The sequence below is a fragment of the Dryas octopetala genome, chromosome 6 (assembly GCF_963921425.1).
Source record: "Dryas octopetala chromosome 6, drDryOcto1.1, whole genome shotgun sequence".
NCBI lineage: Eukaryota > Viridiplantae > Streptophyta > Magnoliopsida > Rosales > Rosaceae > Dryas > Dryas octopetala.
The window spans coordinates 4,375,223-4,395,935 of NC_141371.1; the positions used below are offsets into that span (position 1 = coordinate 4,375,223).

The 20,713-nt window shown below is 32.8% G+C and overlaps 2 protein-coding genes across 2 annotated transcripts; one reads left to right on the plus strand and one right to left on the minus strand.

The window, feature by feature from the left end:
- Positions 1-5,613: 5,613 nt before the first annotated feature.
- Positions 5,614-7,023, minus strand: LOC147281350 (protein LURP-one-related 10-like). Its single transcript, XM_086247779.1, has 3 exons — positions 6,603-7,023; positions 6,035-6,265; positions 5,614-5,948 (listed from the first exon to the last, which is right to left on the minus strand). Exons 1-3 carry the CDS (start codon positions 6,945-6,947, stop codon positions 5,823-5,825), a joined length of 702 nt encoding a protein of 233 aa, XP_086103905.1. The 5' UTR covers positions 6,948-7,023; the 3' UTR covers positions 5,614-5,822.
- Positions 7,024-15,349: 8,326 nt separating this feature from the next.
- Positions 15,350-17,383, plus strand: LOC147281351 (Pentatricopeptide repeat (PPR) superfamily protein). The gene has a single exon (XM_086248747.1). It carries the CDS (start codon positions 15,460-15,462, stop codon positions 16,960-16,962), a length of 1,503 nt encoding a protein of 500 aa, XP_086104873.1. The 5' UTR covers positions 15,350-15,459; the 3' UTR covers positions 16,963-17,383.
- The last annotated feature ends 3,330 nt before the right edge of the window (positions 17,384-20,713 follow it).

Here is a 20,713-nt window from a genome sequence, read left to right on the forward strand (position 1 = left end):
CCAATTATTGGTCAATTAGTCAATACAAATAAAAAACTTGAAGACGTACTCTTATTAATTGGTTGGGTTAATTACACTTACACCCTTAAAGTAAGGTTAATTTTTCACTTAAATATCCAATGTTCAAAACATTTTAATGTCAAACCTAAAGTTTGAGGGACATTGCAAATTAAGTCTTCCTTCCATTAAATTTTTCGTCAAATTTACTAACTAAATATGTGTTGATCGACCCTATTTTTTATTGACGTGACGATAAAATTATATTAGAAAAATAATAAGAAAGCCAATTAACCTCTTATATATATTTTTTCTTTCTTAAAAAAATCTTATATTTTAAAAGAAAAAATGAATATAACAAAAATTACAAATTAAATGAACCAAAAGAACACTCGATCATGCTTTATCTTTTGTTCATGTGACATAAATTTATCACCATGCCAACACAATTATGGGGCTCATATACTCTAAATAAGTAAAAGAGCCATTTACAGGTCGGTCAAATTTTTTTTTCTCTCTTAGACTTATACCTTAATACTTTTTAATTTTTTACTGAGGTCCAAAAATATTGTCCAAATGTTTTTAATTTCAAAAATGTATAATATTATCCTAAAATTAATAATATTTAAATCTTAATATTATCCTAGTTTTATATTATATTAATATTATAATATTAGCATATTATCATATTATCATATTATCCTAAAATTAATTGTGGGATTTAAATTATATTAATCTACGGTCCAAAAAATAGAAAATAATCAAATAAGAAAAAAATTTCTTTATAGGTACATTTCAATTGTACCAATCAATCAATGGTTTATTGGCGTTATGTTATGATTTCAATCCTATATATACTTTTTTTTTTACTTGTTTGATTATTTTCGATTTTGTGTGTTAATGCATTTTTTTGATATTTGTATAATTTAAATGGATATTATCTTTTATTATTTTAAATTATAAAACATAAAAACTAGATAATCTTGAATGTTTTAATTAAAAAATGTAATAAAAATGTCGGATATTATCTTTCATAATTTTAAAATTAATTCATACTAATTATCTTAATTTTAAGAGTTAATATGAGTTAAAAAATTTTAAAAGTCCATTTTTTAGACCTTAGCCTAAAAAATTGGATTTAAGTACAAATCTAAATTCTTATATGGTTTTATCCGAATGACCTTTCAAAATTAGACTTATTTTTAATTAACTGTAAGTAAAGAGCCATTAATAAAAAAACTTGATAGAGGGGGAACATTGCAATTTTTTACAAACATTAAGTGTGACAATGAAATGCTTTGAATATCATGTACTAATATGGAAAAATAGCCTATACTTCAAGGATGGAAAGTGTAAGTAATCCCAAATTAATTTAAGCAGTAGTGGGAATTGAGAAATATAGTGGTTCATTCAATGTCGTAATCCAGATCGAGCTCTTATTATATTTTGAATTGAATATATATTTCTGGTTCAAAGTTGAAAGATACTTAGCTGAGACGAAGACAAATAGAGAATTGACACCATGGTTGACGACGACCAAAAAGCCCATGCAAGAACATGTGGTTTGGAGTTGTTTTCTACGTTACTCTTCTGATCTTATCATCTTATGTATTTAAAAAATGAATTAATTACTCTAAGGTACCTTTTACTTATTATTTTTACTCTCTAGTGCACCAATTAGTTTTTTTTAATAACAAGGTAAGTTGCAGCTAGCTGGCTTATCTTGAAATCTGATCAATTGCCATTTTATTTCCTTTTTGTCTTTCTCTTTCTTCTCTCTTCACGTTCATCTTCTCTCTTTATGCATTTATGCCATTTGAAGTCAAACTGTAGTTTTTTGCATTTTTCTGCAGTTTCTAGAACTGCAGTTTTCTGCAGTTTCTGAAACTGTAAGTGAACTGAAACTGCATAAAAAACTGTAGTTTATGCAGTTTACAGTGAACTGAAACTGCAGTTTCTGGAATTACAAGTGAACTTTCTGCAGTTTCTGAAACTGCAAGTGAACTGAAACTGCATAAAAAACTGCAGTTTATGCAGTTTACAGTGAACTGAAACTGCAGTTTCTGGAATTACAAGTGAACTTTCTGCAGTTTCTGAAACTGCAAGTGAACTGAAACTGCAGTTTCTGGAACTGTAAGTGAACTGAAACTGCAGAAACTGCAATTTATTAGAGTTGAAACTGCAGTTTATTGGAGTTGCTGACTTGCAGTTTCAGTTTATTAGTGTTTTGGCATGTTGCAGTTGGTGAGGACACGGCAGGTATTTTTAATTTTTGTTATCCAGTGGATGTGGTGTCCGCAAAAGAATAATAGAATTGTGATAGTTGGCCCGCAAAGAAAGAAAGGGGCTTTGGGTGGTTTTGGTTAATAATTTTAGGTGCTAATACCTGCATGTTAATGGACCCTTAAAAAATTGATGCAGATGTTTCCTTTCATATCAGCCGCTAATGCTCAGGTGACGTCAATATATTATATGGCATTTATAGTTGACGTCAGCTACGTGGGGGGGGGGGGGGGGGGGGGGCACCAAAATGGTTCAGCATATTTTGAGTCTCATATATGAGAATGAGTTTGGGTCCTCCAGTCACTTTGAGTCGAACCTCTTCGGCCCATTGGAAAGGAGTGGTTTTTTCATCCAATTGGATCCATACTTTGAGTTTGAGTGTGTCCATGAATCTCATAAGAATGAATGATGGTGGTGGTGATGCTCATCACCTAATTAAGCTGATGTGACATTGTTGAATTTTACCACATCAATTTCTATACTAACATGGAACGACATTTAAGACAATCATAACATCCCTTGAATAGAAATTTTAGGATCATTAATGGGCTTGCAGCCCACCAACCTGTCGAGGCTTGGCCCGATACGATGAACTGAAACCCAGCCTAGGTTCATCAGTGGGCAGCTTGACCTGACTCTTGAGATATGAAGGTCGGGCTTATGTCTAATAATTAGGCCCAGAGTCCAGCCCAAAGGCTAACCCATTTCGGAACGTTTTCATGAATCATTGCCTGCCCATGGGCTGCCTTACAGTCCTTAAACCACTTTATTTTTATTTTTTGGTATGACAAATGACAAATCCACTTGATCTTATATTAGAAAGCATTCATATTAATTTCTTTTTTTGCTGGAAATGCATTCATATAAATTGTAGTGATGCAGAACTTCTCAGTTTAATTATTTATTCTCTTTCACTGTAAATATTTAATATTTTAATTTAAGAAATAAATTCATATTTAGTGGTGTCAACGACCCGGCCCAATGAATAGATTGACAAAAACGACGTGGCGTTTCATGAATTACGAGATAAGAGTAAAACAACAAGGTTGTCGTTAGTCCTTGACCACTCCCACTTCTCCAGTCTCCACCACATTCATTCGCTTCCATTGAAGCTGCTTCAAAGCTCCAGATTCATTCATTCTATCCATCCCATCCCATTGGTAGTGCCCAGTGGTGACGAGCTCTGGTATTCGTGGGCTCGGCGCGGTGATCCGTGATGATGCTCAGGAGGTGGTTTCGAAGCTGTGTTCCTCTGCCTGCTACCTTGGTAGCGATGGGGAGCTTGTTGAAGATGTTCGTGAAATGTGTATTCAATTCCCCTCTTTTGCTTGTCAATTTGGCAGCCCATACTGTTGCCAAATTTGCTCTTTCTTCCAATAATTTTGTTGCTTGGATTGAGGATGCGTCTCCTTGGCTGCTCCTAACCATTTTTTCTCATGTACTTCCGCCTCATTAATTAATGATAATCTGATCTTCTTCTCCAAAAAAAAAAAAAAAAGTTTGAGGGACATTGCAAAGTCCCCCTTTCATTAAGTTTTCCGTTAAATTTACTTACTAAACATGTGCGCACCCTATTTTTAATTGATGTGGGATAAACCAATTAACCTCTTATATTTTCTTTCCAAAAAAAAATTCTTATATTTTAAAAGAAAAATGAATATAACAAAAATTACAAATTAAATGAACAAAAAGAACGCTCATGCTTTATTTTTGGTTCATGTAACATAAATTTATCATCATGCCAACACAAAAATGGGGTCCGCATACTCTAAATAAGTAAAATTAACAAAAAAACTTGATACAGGGGAACAGTGCAATTTTTCACAAACAAGGTGAGGAGAAATTGAATTGATGAAGAATTGGATTGAGGAGGAATTAGATTTCTATTGAAGCTATTTACTAAACTATCTGAAATCAGAGTATGAATGATATTATGTGGGTATTTGATTACTAAATGCCCTTGTTCAAAATAAATTATTTATATGCTAGCTAATAATGTAAGGGCATAATGAAAAAAAAAATAAGGAATCAAAATACCACCCCCACTCAAGAATTCAATTTCTCCAAAATAAAGAATTGAATTCATGATATCATGTGGGTCTCACTTATGTTTTATTCTCATATGATTAATAAACACATGAATCAGAATCCAGCTCCTTATTTTGGAAGAATTGAATTTCGATTACGGATCAATAAAAATGCCATTAAGACAACCATAACATCCCTCGAATACAAATTTAAGGGTCATTAATGGGCTAGCCCACCAACCTGTTATGGCTTGGCCTAATACGATGAACCGAAACCCAACCTAAGTTCTTTGGTTGGTAGCTCGAGCTGACTCTTGTGATATGAAGGTTGGGCTTATGTCTAATAAACTTAAACCACTTTGTTTTTAGGGATTAATGTCATTTTATTTATCATACTATTACACTTGTATCAGTTTGTTTCTCATGCTTCTAATTTGAAAAATTAAGAACTCTGACTTTTTCAATTTTGCCAATTAAGGTTATTTCGTCAATTTACATATTTTCCATCCAAAACTCCGTTTATAGAAGGATGATTGATCCAAATTTAGCGAGAAATGAAAGAGGGAAAAATGGTAAGATCTAAATGGAAGAGACCATTTTACCCTAAAAAAGGACCTCACGTGATTGGCACATGGTGTTATGCAAACGGAAATTTGGATGAAAAATGTGCAAATTGACAAAATAACCTCAATTGGCAAGACTGAAAAAGTCAAGAGTTCTTAATTTTTCAAATTAAAAGTCTGCGAAGCAAACTGATACAAGTATAATAGTATGAAAAGCAAAATGACAATAATACTTTTTTTTTATTTGTTGGTATATCAAATCCACTTGATCTTATATTAGAATGCATTCATATTAATTTCTACTTTTGCTGGAAATGCATTCATATAAATTAAGTTCAACTTACTCGAATCCATTTTCCCACATTATTAGTTTTTACGGCCGTGCTGATAAAATGATCAGGACACCATTGATCTTTTCTACAGAATTCCCAAGTTCAGGCGTGCCCCTTCTGCGGACTCACTCATCTCATTGCTATTGGTGCTTTGTGGGTCTTGTGAATGTCTTAGAACGATGCCCCAAATTTTGCTCAAGACCCATACTATGAGCATTTTCGGATTTAAGATACTGCTTTGTGTGGAATTACTAATTAGAAAGGTTGAGTATGCTATTGAGATAATGCATGGATTACATGATCAGTCGTGAGTATGGTTTAGATGTAAAGATTTGTTCTTTGATATTGTCATCACTATGTGAACAAATTAATCAACTCAACATCATTGATAAGTTGATATATATTAAACGAGACTTTTTTATATTATGAATAATACGTATTATTGGCCACCAAGGCTGAAAAGGAAAGACAAAACAAAGCCCCAAAACAGAGGTGGGAACACAGAAAAGAGAGAAAACTGATAAAGGAAGCCAAACCCAAACAGAGAGGGAGAAGAAGCAAATTACATAGCGTAAACAACAAATTAGTAGAAAGTAGTTTATAAAATGTGAGCATCACGGTTAATTAATTTCATCAAGAATCACAATAATCGCCACAATGAATGCATAGTCAATCCCAGGATACACTGTCACCATGAAATTGTCCTTCCCAAACAACACGCTCCTAAAACTGTCCTTCTTACGCATCTGCGATATTATATGTTTATACCAATCAATATTTTTCTAAAAAATTAAACGAACTAATATTTTAGCTGGTTAGAAAATATAATTACTTGCGCAACAATATTGGTGGAGGAGTTCCCAGCATATACGATGCATGATCGTTCAAGCCAACTTCCATTAACCTTGAAGTCAGGTGCAATCTCTGCTGTGTTATTTGATAAGAAGATATCCAATTCGGTCTTTAATTGGAGCACTGAAGACCGCATAGCACTAAAAACCAGGTCCCTGTAGTGTGTGCTATCCCCTCTAAACACTTCCCATCTATTATGTGCAGTCCTCAACTATACATGCATAATTACATGAAGAATCAATTAGTTCAAAATCAAAGGCCTAGCTGGTTTTGGATGTCGTTGTATTTGTATTATTAAGTTCATATGTAGGATCTCAATATATATCTCATTCAACAAAAATTACATTACACAAACGAATAAATATGACATACAAATACTTTTACTTCTTGAATCTTAACCGTTTACTTTTCTACTATTATTAAATATAAATATTAATTTTCATTACTAGATCATTTTGTATGTCATATGTTGTCTCTATACCATATATAGCCAAACTCGTCATGCAAAATATTAATGAATTAACTAGTAAAACTTGATTAATTATTACCTTCTTTTGCAGAGTGATAATGGGATGTCCAGCAGTGTCAAGTAAAACTCGGCGACCATGAAGAGTTAAATGAGCTCCTTTCATTTTAAAAATGATGTTACCATTGATATCAGTCACTGTAAAATCACCATCGGTTAAGGTCAAAACTTTTCTCACAATCTCAAGATCCAAAGATTGTGGACTGCAAAAGTGAGGGCTGATGATCGGAACCGCGGGATGAACATTTGCTAATGGTGCGCTTGCTAATGGTGCATTTGCTAATGGTGATGTGTCTGCTAATGGTGCATCTATTAGTGATGTGTCTACTAATGGTGCGTTTGCTAATGGTGTGCCTGCTTGTTCCATGATAAAAGTAAATCCTGAGAAATGAGGGAATGGAAAGATGCAATCTTGAGAAATGAAGGAATGGAAATGTGCAATCTTAAGAAATGAGGATGCTTATTTATAGTAATTTTGTGGAAGGAGGCGGGAGGGCTTGTCGCAAGTGGCCGGGTATAGTATATATGACTTTTTATTTTTGGCCATGTATATAATAAACCCTAAGATACGTGCATGGTATGCTGACCGCCTCCAAGTTTGAATTACAGGAAAATAGTCTTTCTAATTTTTTTGTTGTTCTTTTTAATTCCAATTATTGACAATGAAACGTTTGAAAATCATGTACTATATTTAAGGTTGTGGAAATTGATCTAGAATGTAGTCTTGATTTGTTAGTTGATGTATGAACTTGAGAATTAAAAATCTTGATGAATTTTTATATTGTAAATTTTTATTAATTAATATGTGAATTTGAACTTTTTTTTGTTCATAATTTAAAATACTTCCCATATTTAGTGAAGCCTTCATTCACTGTCTTAACGCAGAGCTCTTATTATATTTTGAATCGAATAGTTCTAGTTCAAAGTTGGAACATTTTTTTTTTAGTCGAAATGATACTTTCAATGCAGGAAAACCCCATAGTTAATTACAGGTGAGGAAGACAATTGACCTCATGGTTGGCCATATAAAAAGACCAAGACCAAGACCAAGACCAAGACAAGTGGAGTTGTTTTCTACGTTAATTTATGTATTAAAAAATGGAATGCAGATGTTTTGCATTCATATCAGCCGTTGATGCACAGTTTTAGATATCAGGTGACGTCATCTATTTCAGCCTGTTGCACCTCTTTCTCCTACATGGATGTGAGGCCACGCCGGAACACTTGCACCAGAGTTGTTGCACAAATTCCCAATAGCTTGATTCTCTCTTCCTTCACATGGGCGGCCACGAAAATGGTCAGCTTTTTGTTATTTTAAGAATTTTAGAGTTTGCTCTGTTTTCGAGTAGTTGTTTTCTACGTTAATTTTGTTGAGAGTAATGTTGGATAATGTTTCACATCAGAAAATTAAAGTTTAGTATATATGTTTATAAGTCTTGAGTCTCTCCATTTATTGTCAATTGATTTTGGGTTGGATGCTCTAATTCTATTATGGTATCAGAGCTTGGTTATTTGTGTGTAAGGCCCAACGACCACACGTGCTCCCACGTCACCCAATATAATTTGTTCACGTGTAAGGCTCAAAATCTCCCCACACATGCAGGGGCATGTTGAGAGTAATGTGGAGCAATGTCTCACATCAAAAAATTAAAGTTTAATATATGTGTTTATAAGTCTTAAGCTTCTTCATTCATTGTCAATTAATTTTGAATTGAATGTTCTAATTTTATTAAATTTATGTATTAAAAAATGGAATGCAGATGTTTTGCATTCATATCAGCCGTTGATGCACAGTTTTAGATATCAGGTGACGTCATCTATTTCAGCCTGTTGCACCTCTTTCTCCTACATGGATGTGAGGCCACGCCAGAACACTTGCACCAGAGTTGTTGCACAAATTCCCAATAGCTTGATTCTCTCTTCCTTCACATGGGCGGCCACGAAAATGGTCAGCTTTTTGTTATTTTAAGAATTTTAGAGTTTGCTCTGTTTTCGAGTAGGTGCATTTTAACTATAAGTTTATAACTATAGGCCTATAGCTAAAAGCCTAAAAGCAATATTTAAAAACTATTTTAGCTAAAATTATAAATTTATACATTAGTATATATTATAACTAAAATTTACATATTTAATTTAGAAAGTATATTAATGTATATTCTTATAAATTAAAATATATAAATTAATATAATTTAATAATTATACTATTATAATTATTTTAATGAAATCTCTAATATGAGTATAATATTAAATATATTTAAATAGTATTATTTTAATACATATTTAAATTGTAATGTTTTTATTTAATTGTATTTATAAAATAACAAAAGTTTTTCTTTAATTGTAATGTTTTTAATTTAAAGAAATACATAACTTTCTTTTGTCAATTTTTGTCAAAAGAAAATTATGATTGGCTGATGCATGTAAAAGACGTCGCAACTTTTGTCAATTTTTAAAAAGTCAATTGATTTTAACTACTAAATTTCAATAATTTTTTAGTTTAAGTACCAAAATTAAATAGCATTTTAGATTAGCTAATAGTTGAAAATTCAAACAAAATAATAAAGTAAAAGGTATTAAAATTTACAAATATTACATCACATGCCACTACAATAAAAGAATAAAAATAATATTACATCACAAATATTACATTAATTTATACTATATTATATTTAAAAATAATCAATCCAGTCACAACTTAATTGTGATTGTTTTGGTAAATTGAAAGAGATAACTCACACCACTATACTATGTATTATTTTGAGTAAAAGTATTATTTTGACCTTTATTTATACTATATTGTAGTATAATTTTTCTAAAAATAATTCAATTAAGTCACAACTTTAATGTGACTGTCGTTTAGTCACAATTAAATTTGAAGTTGTGAGTGTCGTACAATCTTAACGACACTCACAACTAAATGCGAAGTTGAAACTACATTACCAAATTTTCAAGATAATATAAAAGCCTCAAGGGCAATTTTTTCAAAACCTTATGAATTTTAATTAACACCCATCATATGTGGGCCAAATGACAAAAATGTCAAATGAAAAAGACTCAAATCAAATGGGCCAACATATTTGTGACATAATCTAAAAAACTACATTTAAATTTAGTAGTTCAATTGAAATATTATATGGTTTTCATGCTATACTAAAAAATTATTAGGATTTGGTATTTAATCCTAATTTTCTAATTTTCAAATGACACCACACTCTGATTGGCTGATGCATGTAAAAAACAAAAAAAAAATGCCATCATGTGCCATTACACAAAGTGTGCAGCAGTCACAAGTGTGCAAGTGGGTCGGCTTCTTCACATACAGACCGGATGGGACCTAGTCGCAGAGAGGCTAACCAATCAGCGTGCACCACCACTTCGTTTTCTCTCTCCTGCTGACAGCTGCTATGCACAATGGCGTCCTGCCTTTTCTTGACTTTTGAGCTTGCAATAACTAAATTTTTAGCTAAATTTAGCTTGCTAAAATTTAGCAAAAAGTAACAAAAATCATCTGCATTGGTTAGCATTTAGCTAAATTTTCTTTTTGCTAAATTTTAGCTTTAGCTAAAAGTCACAAAAATTAACTACATTGATTAGCTAAAAGCTAAGCTAAAATTGCAATAGCTAAATTTTTAGCTAAGTTTAGCAAAAAATTTAGCTATTGCAAGCTCAAAAGTCTAGAAAAGGTTGGACCCCATTGTGCACAGCAGGAGAGAGAAAATGACGAGGTGGCACATGCTGATTGGTTAGCTTCCCTATGGCTGGGTCCCATCCAGTCTGTATGCGAAGAAGCTGGCCCACTTGTGACAGTTGAAATATATAATCGTTGCACACTTGGTGTTAATTGCACGTGGTGGTTGGGTTTCAATTCATTCAATTGTTTTTTTAACTTTTTTACATACATCAGTCAATTAGAAGAGTGTGGTGGGCCTGGTGGCATTTTAAAATGGGAAAAATTTACAAACAGGACACATACTTTGATGACTGTTTCATTTCAGGACATTAATTTTGATTTGTGTTAATGAATGACACATACTTTTATTTTGTGTCAATTAAGGACCCTGTTTTATCTCAACTTTGGCTCAACATTTGACCCATCAAAACTCTACCAAATTTAGCAAACTTATACTTTATTTAAAGCTATGCATCTCCTCTTTACAACCATATAAACATCACTTAAATCGGACATCTACAACTCTAGATAATTGGCTCAAAAGTAGGGTACCCGAAACTATCCAATCGGACCTCTAGAAAAAAATTTGGAAAATCAAACAATTTCGGGTACCCTACTTTAGGGCCGATTATCTGGAGTTGTAGAGATCCGATTTGGGTAATCTTTATATGGTTGTAAAGAGGATATGCATATCTTTAAACCCAGTATAATTTTTTTGAATTTGGTGGAGTTTTGATGGGTCAAATGTCGGACCAAAGTTGAGATAAAAACTGAAAAAAAAAAAAAAAAAAAAAACATGGTCCTTAATTAATACAAAATGAAAGTATGTGTCCTTCATTAACACAAAGCAAAATTAATGTCCTGAAATGAAACAACCATCAAAGTATGTGTCATGTTTGTAAATTTTTCCCTTTTAAAATTAAAAATAGTTGGCTGGGTCTCAATCCATTCAATTTTTTTTTTTTTTAACTTTTTTACATGCATCAGCCAATCAAAAGTAATTAAATTACAATATTCAATAGTTGGCTGGGTCTTAATTCACTTGTTTTTTTTAATATATTCAATATTATATTTATATTAAAGATCTCATTAATATAATTAATAAATTATATTAATTTATAAAAATATATATAAAAATATTTTCTAAATTAAATAAATAAATTTTAACTATAATATTTACCAATGTACAAATTTATAATTTTAACTAAAAATTATAGTTATATTTTTAGCATATAACTAAAATTAATACACATGCTTTTACAAAAGTAATGCTATAACTAAAAGGCTTTTTATCAACTTACCCACCTGAACTTGTCTCGATTTTCACTTCACCACCCAATAAAATTTTTGACTCGATGTGGCACTTTAATTTAAAAAAAATTTCAATGTCAGACCTCTGATAACTTCTGTCCAATTTTTCGTCCATTTTAGGGGCTTTTTTGTTTTTTTAGGTTTTTTTATTACTTTTTATCACTTTACCCACTTGAATTTTGACCCATTTTTCACTTCACCACCTAATAAAAAAATTTGAATCAATGTGACACCTAAATTTAAAAAGTTTTGCAATATACAACCTCCGTCTGATTTTGTCAAAATTTCTATTAAAAAATGGTCACCTGTGACCTATTTTTAAAAGACATTTTGGTTTTTTTATGTCCAATTGTATTTAAAATATATGTGGACAAATGAGATAATGACATGTGTCATTTTCTAAACTTTTTAATCCAACACTTTTTTTTACCGCACATTCAAACACAATTTCTTTATTTTTTTTTTATCATTTTATTTTATTAAAAAAAAAAATCTAAAACCAAATACCTCCTTCTTCTTCCCAGATCTGTCATGGCAGCCCCACAGCTCCTCTTTCTTTCTCTCTTCTCCCCTTTCTGCCAGAAAATACAGCAGCAATCCACCGGCGCCCCTCCCTCCACCACTGCTGACGGTCCGTTACTCCGACCACCTCGTTCCCCCTCCCTCCCTCCCGATCAGCCCCCTCCCTTCTCTCCCTCTGTCTCTTTCTCTCTTTCTTTCTCTTCTGAAAATCCACCTCCTCTTTTATCTTTTTTGCACAAGTAAACAGTAGCAACCCTAACACAAACTAGTTTTATGTGGAGATCTGGGGGTGATGAAGAAATGGGAGAGAGGGTTTGAGAGGGGTTTGAAAATGAAAGGGTTAAAATTAAAGCCTTATGAATGAAAAAAGAGATTTTTTTGGAGATTAAGTTGTTGAGTTTGGTGGTAGAGTGGAGGTGGGGTTGAGGAGGAAGTTTGTGTAAGTTGCAAGATCTCTGGAAATGATGGAGGTTTCGTGACTGGGTGGGTGCGTTGGGTGAGGGTGGTGTGGGTTTTTTTTTTTTGTCTTCCAAAAATAATAATGGATGTATATTAAATACATACAATAATGAGAATATTTAAAAAAATTAATTCTTAAGTAAAAAAGACATGTGTAAACTTCTTATTGGTCCAAATAAAGTGGGGTTGCTAAAAAATAAAAAGTTTAGAAAATGACAAATGTCATTATCTCATTTGTCCACATATATTTTAAATACAATTGGACATAAAAAAACCAAAATGTCCTTTAAAAATAGGTCACATGCGACACATGTGATCATTGTTTAATAGAAATTTTGACGGAATTAGACGAAAGTTGTACATTGCAAAACTTTTTAAATTCAGGTACCACATTGTGTCAATTTTTTTTATTAGGTGGTGAAGTGAAAAATGAGTCAAAATTCAAATGGGTAAAGTGATAAAAAGCCATAAAAAAACCTAAAAAAACAGAAAAACCCCTAAAATGGACGGAAATTACCAGAGGTTTGACATTGAAATTTTTTTTAAATTAAGGTGCCATATTGAGTCAAAAATTTTATTGAGTGATGAAATGAAAATCGGGACAAAATTTTGGCGTGTAAATTGATAAAAAGCCTAACTAAAATCAATGCACCTAGTCTTACAAAAGTAATGCTAGTCTTACAAAAGTAATGCTATTGTGAGGCCCACGCCTGATCACTTGCATAGTTGCATCAGAGTTGTTGCCCAAATGCCCAATAGCTTGCTTCTCTCTTCCGGCCACGAAAATGGTGAGCTTTTTGTTATTTTGAGAATTTTAGCGTTTGGTCTGTTTTACGAAAGTAATCTTAGGCACTTTGTCTACCAATTTTTTTATTTATTATTTTTATTTTATAGTGTATTTTCATGATCTAAAATTTTTATTTTTTAAATTATTTTAAAAAAATTATTTTCGTAAAAAATAATCAAATAAAAAATTATTTAATTATGTAATTGTGATCAAATAAACAAACAGTTTTAATAACAGTTTCATTCATTGTTTGTTTATTTAATACTGATTATATGACCAAACGATTTTCGATTTAGTTAATTTTTTATAAAGGTCTATTGATTTTAACTACTAAATTTGAATAACTTTTTAGTTTAAGTATCAAAATTGAATAGCATTTTAGATTAGGTACTAGTTGAAATGTCAAACAAATTAATAAAGTAAAAAGTATTAGAATTTATAAATATTACATCACATGCCACTACAATAAAAAAATAAAAATAATATTACATTAATTTATACTATATTGTATTATAAAAAAAAAATCAATCTAGGCATAACTTAACTGTCACTGTTTTGGTAAATTAAAAGAGACAACTCACACTACTATACTATATATTATTTTTAGTAAAAGTAGTTTTTCTGTAAAAAAATTTAATTAAGTCACAACTTAACTGTGACTGTCTCACAACTTAGATGTGACTGTCGTTTAGTCACAATTAAATTTGAAGTTGTTAGCGTCATACAGTCACAACTAAATGTGAAGTTGAGACTATATTAGCAAATTTTCAAGATAATATAAAAGTCTCAAGAGCAATTTTGTCAAAACCTTATAAATTTTAACTAACACTCATCATATGTGGGTCAAAATATAAAAATGTCAAATAGAAAAGGCTCAAATCAAAGGGGCCAACATATTTGTGACCTAATCTAAAAAACTACATTTAAATTTGGTAGTTCAATTGAAATATTATATGGTTTTCATGCTATACCAAAAAATTATTGGTATTTGGTATTTAATTCTAATTTTCTATTTTTACAAAGGTAATATTTAAATAATAATTTAAAAAATAAACGGTTCGAATTATAAAAATACGTTGCAGAATGAAAATATTTAAGAAAAAAGTTAGTGGATAAGGTATATTAGAGAAGGTGGATAACATTCCCCTTTTACATATCCCTGTTACCTTAGAGGAATAACTGATTGAGATTTAAAAATATTGTTCTAACTTGCACCTTAGTATTTCCTATTTTAAAATTGTTTTTCATATTATGTTAAAATTAATGAGATTTAAGTCTCACAAAATATTCATCTTTAAAAATTCAAATAAAAATAGACGTCGAGTTCAAATGGTAGTCAAAATTTACTAATTTAGACTCATATATGAGACTGAGTTTGGGTCGGTCACTTTGAGTCCAAACTCTCCGGCCCATTGAAGTGGCTCTTTCATCAAATTGGACATGTTGTGATTTGGCCCAATATGTTGAACCGAAACCCAGCTTAGGTTCATCGGTAGACAGCTCAGCACTGACTCTTGAAGAAGGTTGGGCTTAGGTCTAATAATTTGGCCCAGAGTCAGCCCGAAGGTTAACCCATTCGGGACGTTTGATGAATCATTGGCTTGCCCATAGGCTACCTTACAGTCCTTAAACCACTTTTATTTTTAGTTTTTGGTATGACAAATCCACTTGATCTTATATTAGAATGCATTCATATTAATTTTTTTTTTCTTGAAATGCATTCAATTTAATTACTTTTATTTTTCACTGTAATTATTTATTATTTTAATTTAATAAATAAAATTCATTTCAGTATATTTAAATAAATTATGGGTACCTACCAACTACTAGAGACCCGTCTGGCTCACAATCCTATCATATATTTTGGTAACGACCCGGCCCAATGTATAGGTTGACAAAAACGACATGGCGTTTGATGACGTACGAGATAAAACAACAAGTTTGTCTTTACTCGCTAGTCCTTGACCCAGTTCCACCTCTCCAGTCTCCACCACATTCATTCGCTTCCATTGAAGCTCCTTCAAAGCTAAAAGAACAGAGCTTTATGAAAATACAGGAACCATAAAACTCCAATGGGTCTCTGAATTGAAACAAGTTGACGATCCACAACAATCTGAATCATATAAAAAAATGGTGAGGACCTCTTCTCTAAAACCCAGTACCAAATTTTTCCTAAGAAAACACAGAAAATGGCCAGTCTCACCCTACAACACCAGATGGCACCGAATCTTCAACCAAAACCAAGCATTTCAAACCCTCAAACAATCAGCACCACCTCCACACCAACCCCACCACCTTCTCTCCACGCTCATACACTCCTTTAACACCTACAACTGTGACCCAACTCCTGAAGCCTACCACTTTGTCCTCAAAACCCTAACCAAAGCTTCCCAATTCACCCACATCCCTCCAGTTCTTGACCGCCTCGAATTCGTTGAAAAGTTCTACGTACCCGAATCCATTTTTGCCCATCTGATTAGTTTTTATGGCCGTGCTGATAGAATTCAGGACGCCATTGATCTTTTCTACAGAATTCCTCAGTTCAGGTGTGCCCCTTCTGCGGACTCGCTCAACTCATTGCTGTCTGTGCTTTGTGGATCTTGTGAAGGTCTTGCATTGGTGCCCCAAATTTTGCTCAAGAGCCATGATATGAGCATCCGGCTCGAAGAATCGAGTTTTCGGATTTTAGTTACTGCTTTGTGCGGAATTAGAAAGGCTGAGTACGCTATTGAGATATTGAATTTCATGATCAGTCGTGAGTATGGTTTAGATGTGAAGATTTGTTCTTTGGTATTGTCATCACTGTGTGAACAAAAGGATTTAGCTGGTGTAGAGGTTATGGGGTTTTTGGAAGAGATGGAGAAAGTTGGGTTTTGTCCTGGTATGATGGACTATTCTAATGTGATTAGGTTTTTGGTGAAACAAGGGAGGGGTTTGGATGCTTTGGATGTTTTGGGTAAGATGAAAGTGGAGGGAATTAAGCCTGACATTGTTTGTTATACCATGGTTTTACATGGTGTTATTTCGGAAGGGGAATACGGGAACGCAGATGAGCTATTTGATGAATTGCTTGTGTTGGGTTTGGTTCCTGATGTTTATACTTATAATGTGTATGTAAATGGTCTGTGTAAGCAGGGTAATGTGAAAGAGGGATTAAAGATGATTTCTTGTATGGAAGAGTTGGGGTGTAAGCCTAATCTGATTACTTATAACATTTTGTTAAAAGCATTATGTAAGAATGGGGAGCTTAGTAGGGCGAGGGAGCTTCTTTGTGAGATGACCTTAAAGGCTGTTGGGGTAAACTTGCAGACATATAGGATTATGCTAGATGGTCTGTTTCGTAAAGGTGACATTGATGAAGCTTGTGCTTATATGGAGGAAATGTTAGATAAGTTTTTCTTTCGTTTTTGTTCGACATTTGATGAGATAATATATGGGTTGTGCCGAAGGGGTTTGGTTTGTAAAGCAATGGAATTGCTGAAGAAAATGGTTGACAAGAACATTGCGCCGGGGGCAAGGGCTTGGGAAGCACTACTCCTTAGCACAGGGTCTGAACCTGGTTTAGTAGAGACTACTTGGACTGGTTTGGTGAACCCAAATGCAGCAATTTCAGTTAGGTTGCTAGAGGAGTGACATTGATTTTTTGACCAGTACAGGTTTTGTCTTGCAATGTAGCATTGGTTATAGTTGGTGTGTTGTATACTTGTATCCACAAGTACAGTTGACTGACTTCTCACCTACACAATGCAAAGCTGAAGCAGAAGTTGCTGATTCCATGTGCATCAGATTCCTTTTCTTATGATCTTTGCTGAAGAGAGGCAATTTAGCCTGACTCAGCACACTGTACCTATGCCGGCCTCTTGTCCATTTCTGTGTCCAAGAATGTTTGGCAGCAAATTGTATGTACATCTTACACATTACCAACCTAGAATCTTATGTCTTACTTGCTATGTTGGTATTGTGTTGTGTTGTTGTTGGCTTTTTCTGCTAATTTGGCTTGGACATATTAGTTGATGGAAATTTTTAACAAAAGCAACGAAATTATCAATCGTCTGTCCGGTACGATAAAGTAGTAATGAGCATGCGGTCTTAAGCTCTTGAGTCTTGACTCTTGAGCATTAACTATGCCAACAAATTGTGTTCCCATTTTTGCCTTTTGTTTCAGTGCTTGGACTGGTGGACAACATACTCTGTGTTTCATGTTTCTAAAATCAACTAGAAAAATATGAACTGGGAACTAAGAAGAATGAGAAAAATACCAATTATGAGTTGTTTTATGCACCCACTGGTAATTTATACGGTTACATGCTTTTCTTTACATTTGAGGGCTCAAGGCCTAGAAGAAACAAAATTGTCCACAGCACTAAACGGGGCCTAAAAACCCCTACTAACTGCAACTGGTCAAGCCATAAAGCCTCGTACTTTCTTTTAAGGTACTACATTGACTATTGTCTTAATGTAATACCAAAACTTTTATTTGTCAATTGAATATCTAAACTTTTATTTTGTGTCTAATAGATACCCATGTGAATTTCTGTTAACAATAACTTTTGTTGACAATTTTAATAGAAATTTATTTTGGTACCTATTAGACACAAAATAAAAATTTAGATACTCAATTGGGACAAATAAAAGTTTAAGTACCATATGAATTTCTGTTAACAATAACTTTTGTTGACAATTTTAATAGAAATTTATTTTTGTACCTATTAGACACAAAATAAAAATTTAGATACTCAATTGGGACAAATAAAAGTTTAAGTATCATATTAAGACAAAAGTGAAAATAACAAGCGTGAAAATTTAAATAATAAATATGAAATAAACCCTTCTTTTAATTAATTCAATCTGAATTTTCAAAAGTCATGATATTGAAAGAAGTGCTATGATGATTGGCTCACTTCTATAGTTCTATTCTATCTTGTGTGGGAAAATACCTCAAAAAGTAAAACAAACAAATAAAATAAAAAGAAGCAAATTTGCTGGCTTTACACTTCATCAATGAAATGATTGAGGCATCCAAAGATCGCTGTTTGTCTCCTTTTCCAAACATTGAAATTTTGTCGGTGTGAAAAGGGCTTCTATGCTCTGCAGTGAGACCAAAATTTCTGCATTCACTCTCTCACATATAGAAAAATCAACTTTAAATCGCTAAAAAACACAAAATTAAGATAGAAATTAACACTATAAATTAAGTCGCTTACAAACACCCACATCTGGCTTGAACAGTAGCCTGTTGTTAACACAAAAATTGAAGAGAATTACAGAGTTGGAATAGAAACAAAGTAAAAGTTGTGGATGTGTGTGTGAAGCTTATCGCTGTGAGTCAGACGTAGATGAGAAGCAAGTGTGAAGAGACGGAATAGAGAGATACATATTGTGGTGTTTCCCTGGTGGTGGTACTTGCTACTTGATCATTTCATTGTGATGAGCATTCAACCCATCACTTGCTATTTTCGGAAATCCATGCACTTGTTTGGTACAAGCATCACTTATTAATTAGCTCAATTACTTCGCTATAATTGGCACCACAATGACAGCAAGAATCTGCAATCCCTGCAACTCCAGGTAAAAAACTACCAAACAATGAGTCCTCCTCTCATGTGTCCTCCTCTCATCAGATACTCTTATTACTGACCATACTAACGTAATGGGTCTATCTATTTAAAAGAAATTATAAGTATTAATGTTGGCATAATAACGTGGTATTAATGTCCCCACCAAAAAATGAGATGAAAAGTACTCCAAAAAAAAAGCAAGAAAGGAAGAGATAAAGTGAGACCAGTACATGTCAAATAATATTTATTTCAATTAATTTATTCACTCTTTCTATTCTTTTTTATTTTATTCATTAATTTCATTCTCCTACTCTGCTATATACCAATGTTGATCACTGTTAAAAATGACAGTTAATATTGATTTGCTCAAGCATCATATATTGTTGTAAAATAATATTAATTCATAGCCCTTAGGGCGACACGGCATGATTTCTTCCTTATTCAAAAGCTAGCATTATGTATTTCCACAATTAGACAACCATCCTCATACTCGGGGACAATACATAAAAAAGAATTCCCTTATATATAAAACCACTTTGAATTATAATGATTTAAAAAAATGACAATATTTAAGGGAAAGGACAAGTTGTTTTTCTTAATTAATTATATATATGAAATCAATTGCTGCACTAATCTGATGATTATAATATGAAGGTATCCCAAACATCATTAATTCTTCTTCATGCATTAATTATTACTATATATTTGAGAGAGAGAGAGAGAGCAATTGTTAGTTGATGAATATTCTTTTGCTTAATTATAACACTATACATCAAATAAGCAGTGAATTAATGGTCATGATCACTCATCTGAATAAATTAACGTACCGTTGAAAAATCACTGTGATCCTTACTCATTATCATAGCATTTTAACAATATCAAAAGAGAAAATCAACTCTGTAGCTAACTATATAAAAATATATATATATATAGCTAAGAAAATGCAAATAATTAATTAGAATTAAATTGTGGATCATGAATATAATATTGATGACCCAGTACCTGATCGATCCAGCACTGCACTGCATGGTTCTTCAAAGGTAACAATTGAATCATAAGGTGGAGTGGTCATGATGGGGAAGAGGGGCACATGAAGAACTAACTCATATATGGTTACTGGAGTGGATCATATATATATGAGATGTAATTAAAATTAAAATGGGAATATTGGTCCAGTATATATATGTTGATGAGTTAGTAATGCACGTGCCCTGCTTCTCCATCTTGCTCAACACACACCTTCACATATATGCCTTCCTGCCTGCCACTACTACTGGGAGCTACAGCTACCCTTCTCATCATCACAAAGAAGCTACAGAGATAGATAGATCGAGAAGGTACTGCTGAGAGACTCAGAGAGAGAGAGAGAGAGAGAGAGAGAGAGAGAGAGAGAGAGAGAAAGATCTTAAAAGGGTGAATTTGAGACACTCATCTGCACTTGTGTGTCCTGCTAGCCCACTCATTTATAACAAAAGAGGCAAATGAGGGAGTGTGTTAAAGGTGGGTAAGGGAACAGCTTTGGAGAAAAGAAATATTGCATATTAATTGCATATGGCATATTGCAAGTCTTAGTTGGGTGTGGGACCCCATCATCAGTTTGAGGTCCAAAGTCCAAACAACTTGTGATACCTTGCAGCTACCTACAACTACAGGACCACATATATATATTCACCACCATATCATATGGTCCATTTACACATACATATCAATTAAATTAATTTGCCCATAAGGCCATAACACTGTGCTAGCTAATAACAATTTTTTCTAAATTTTATTATGCTCATCCCACATTCCCACCTGAACTGTAGTAATCAACAGTGCATTTC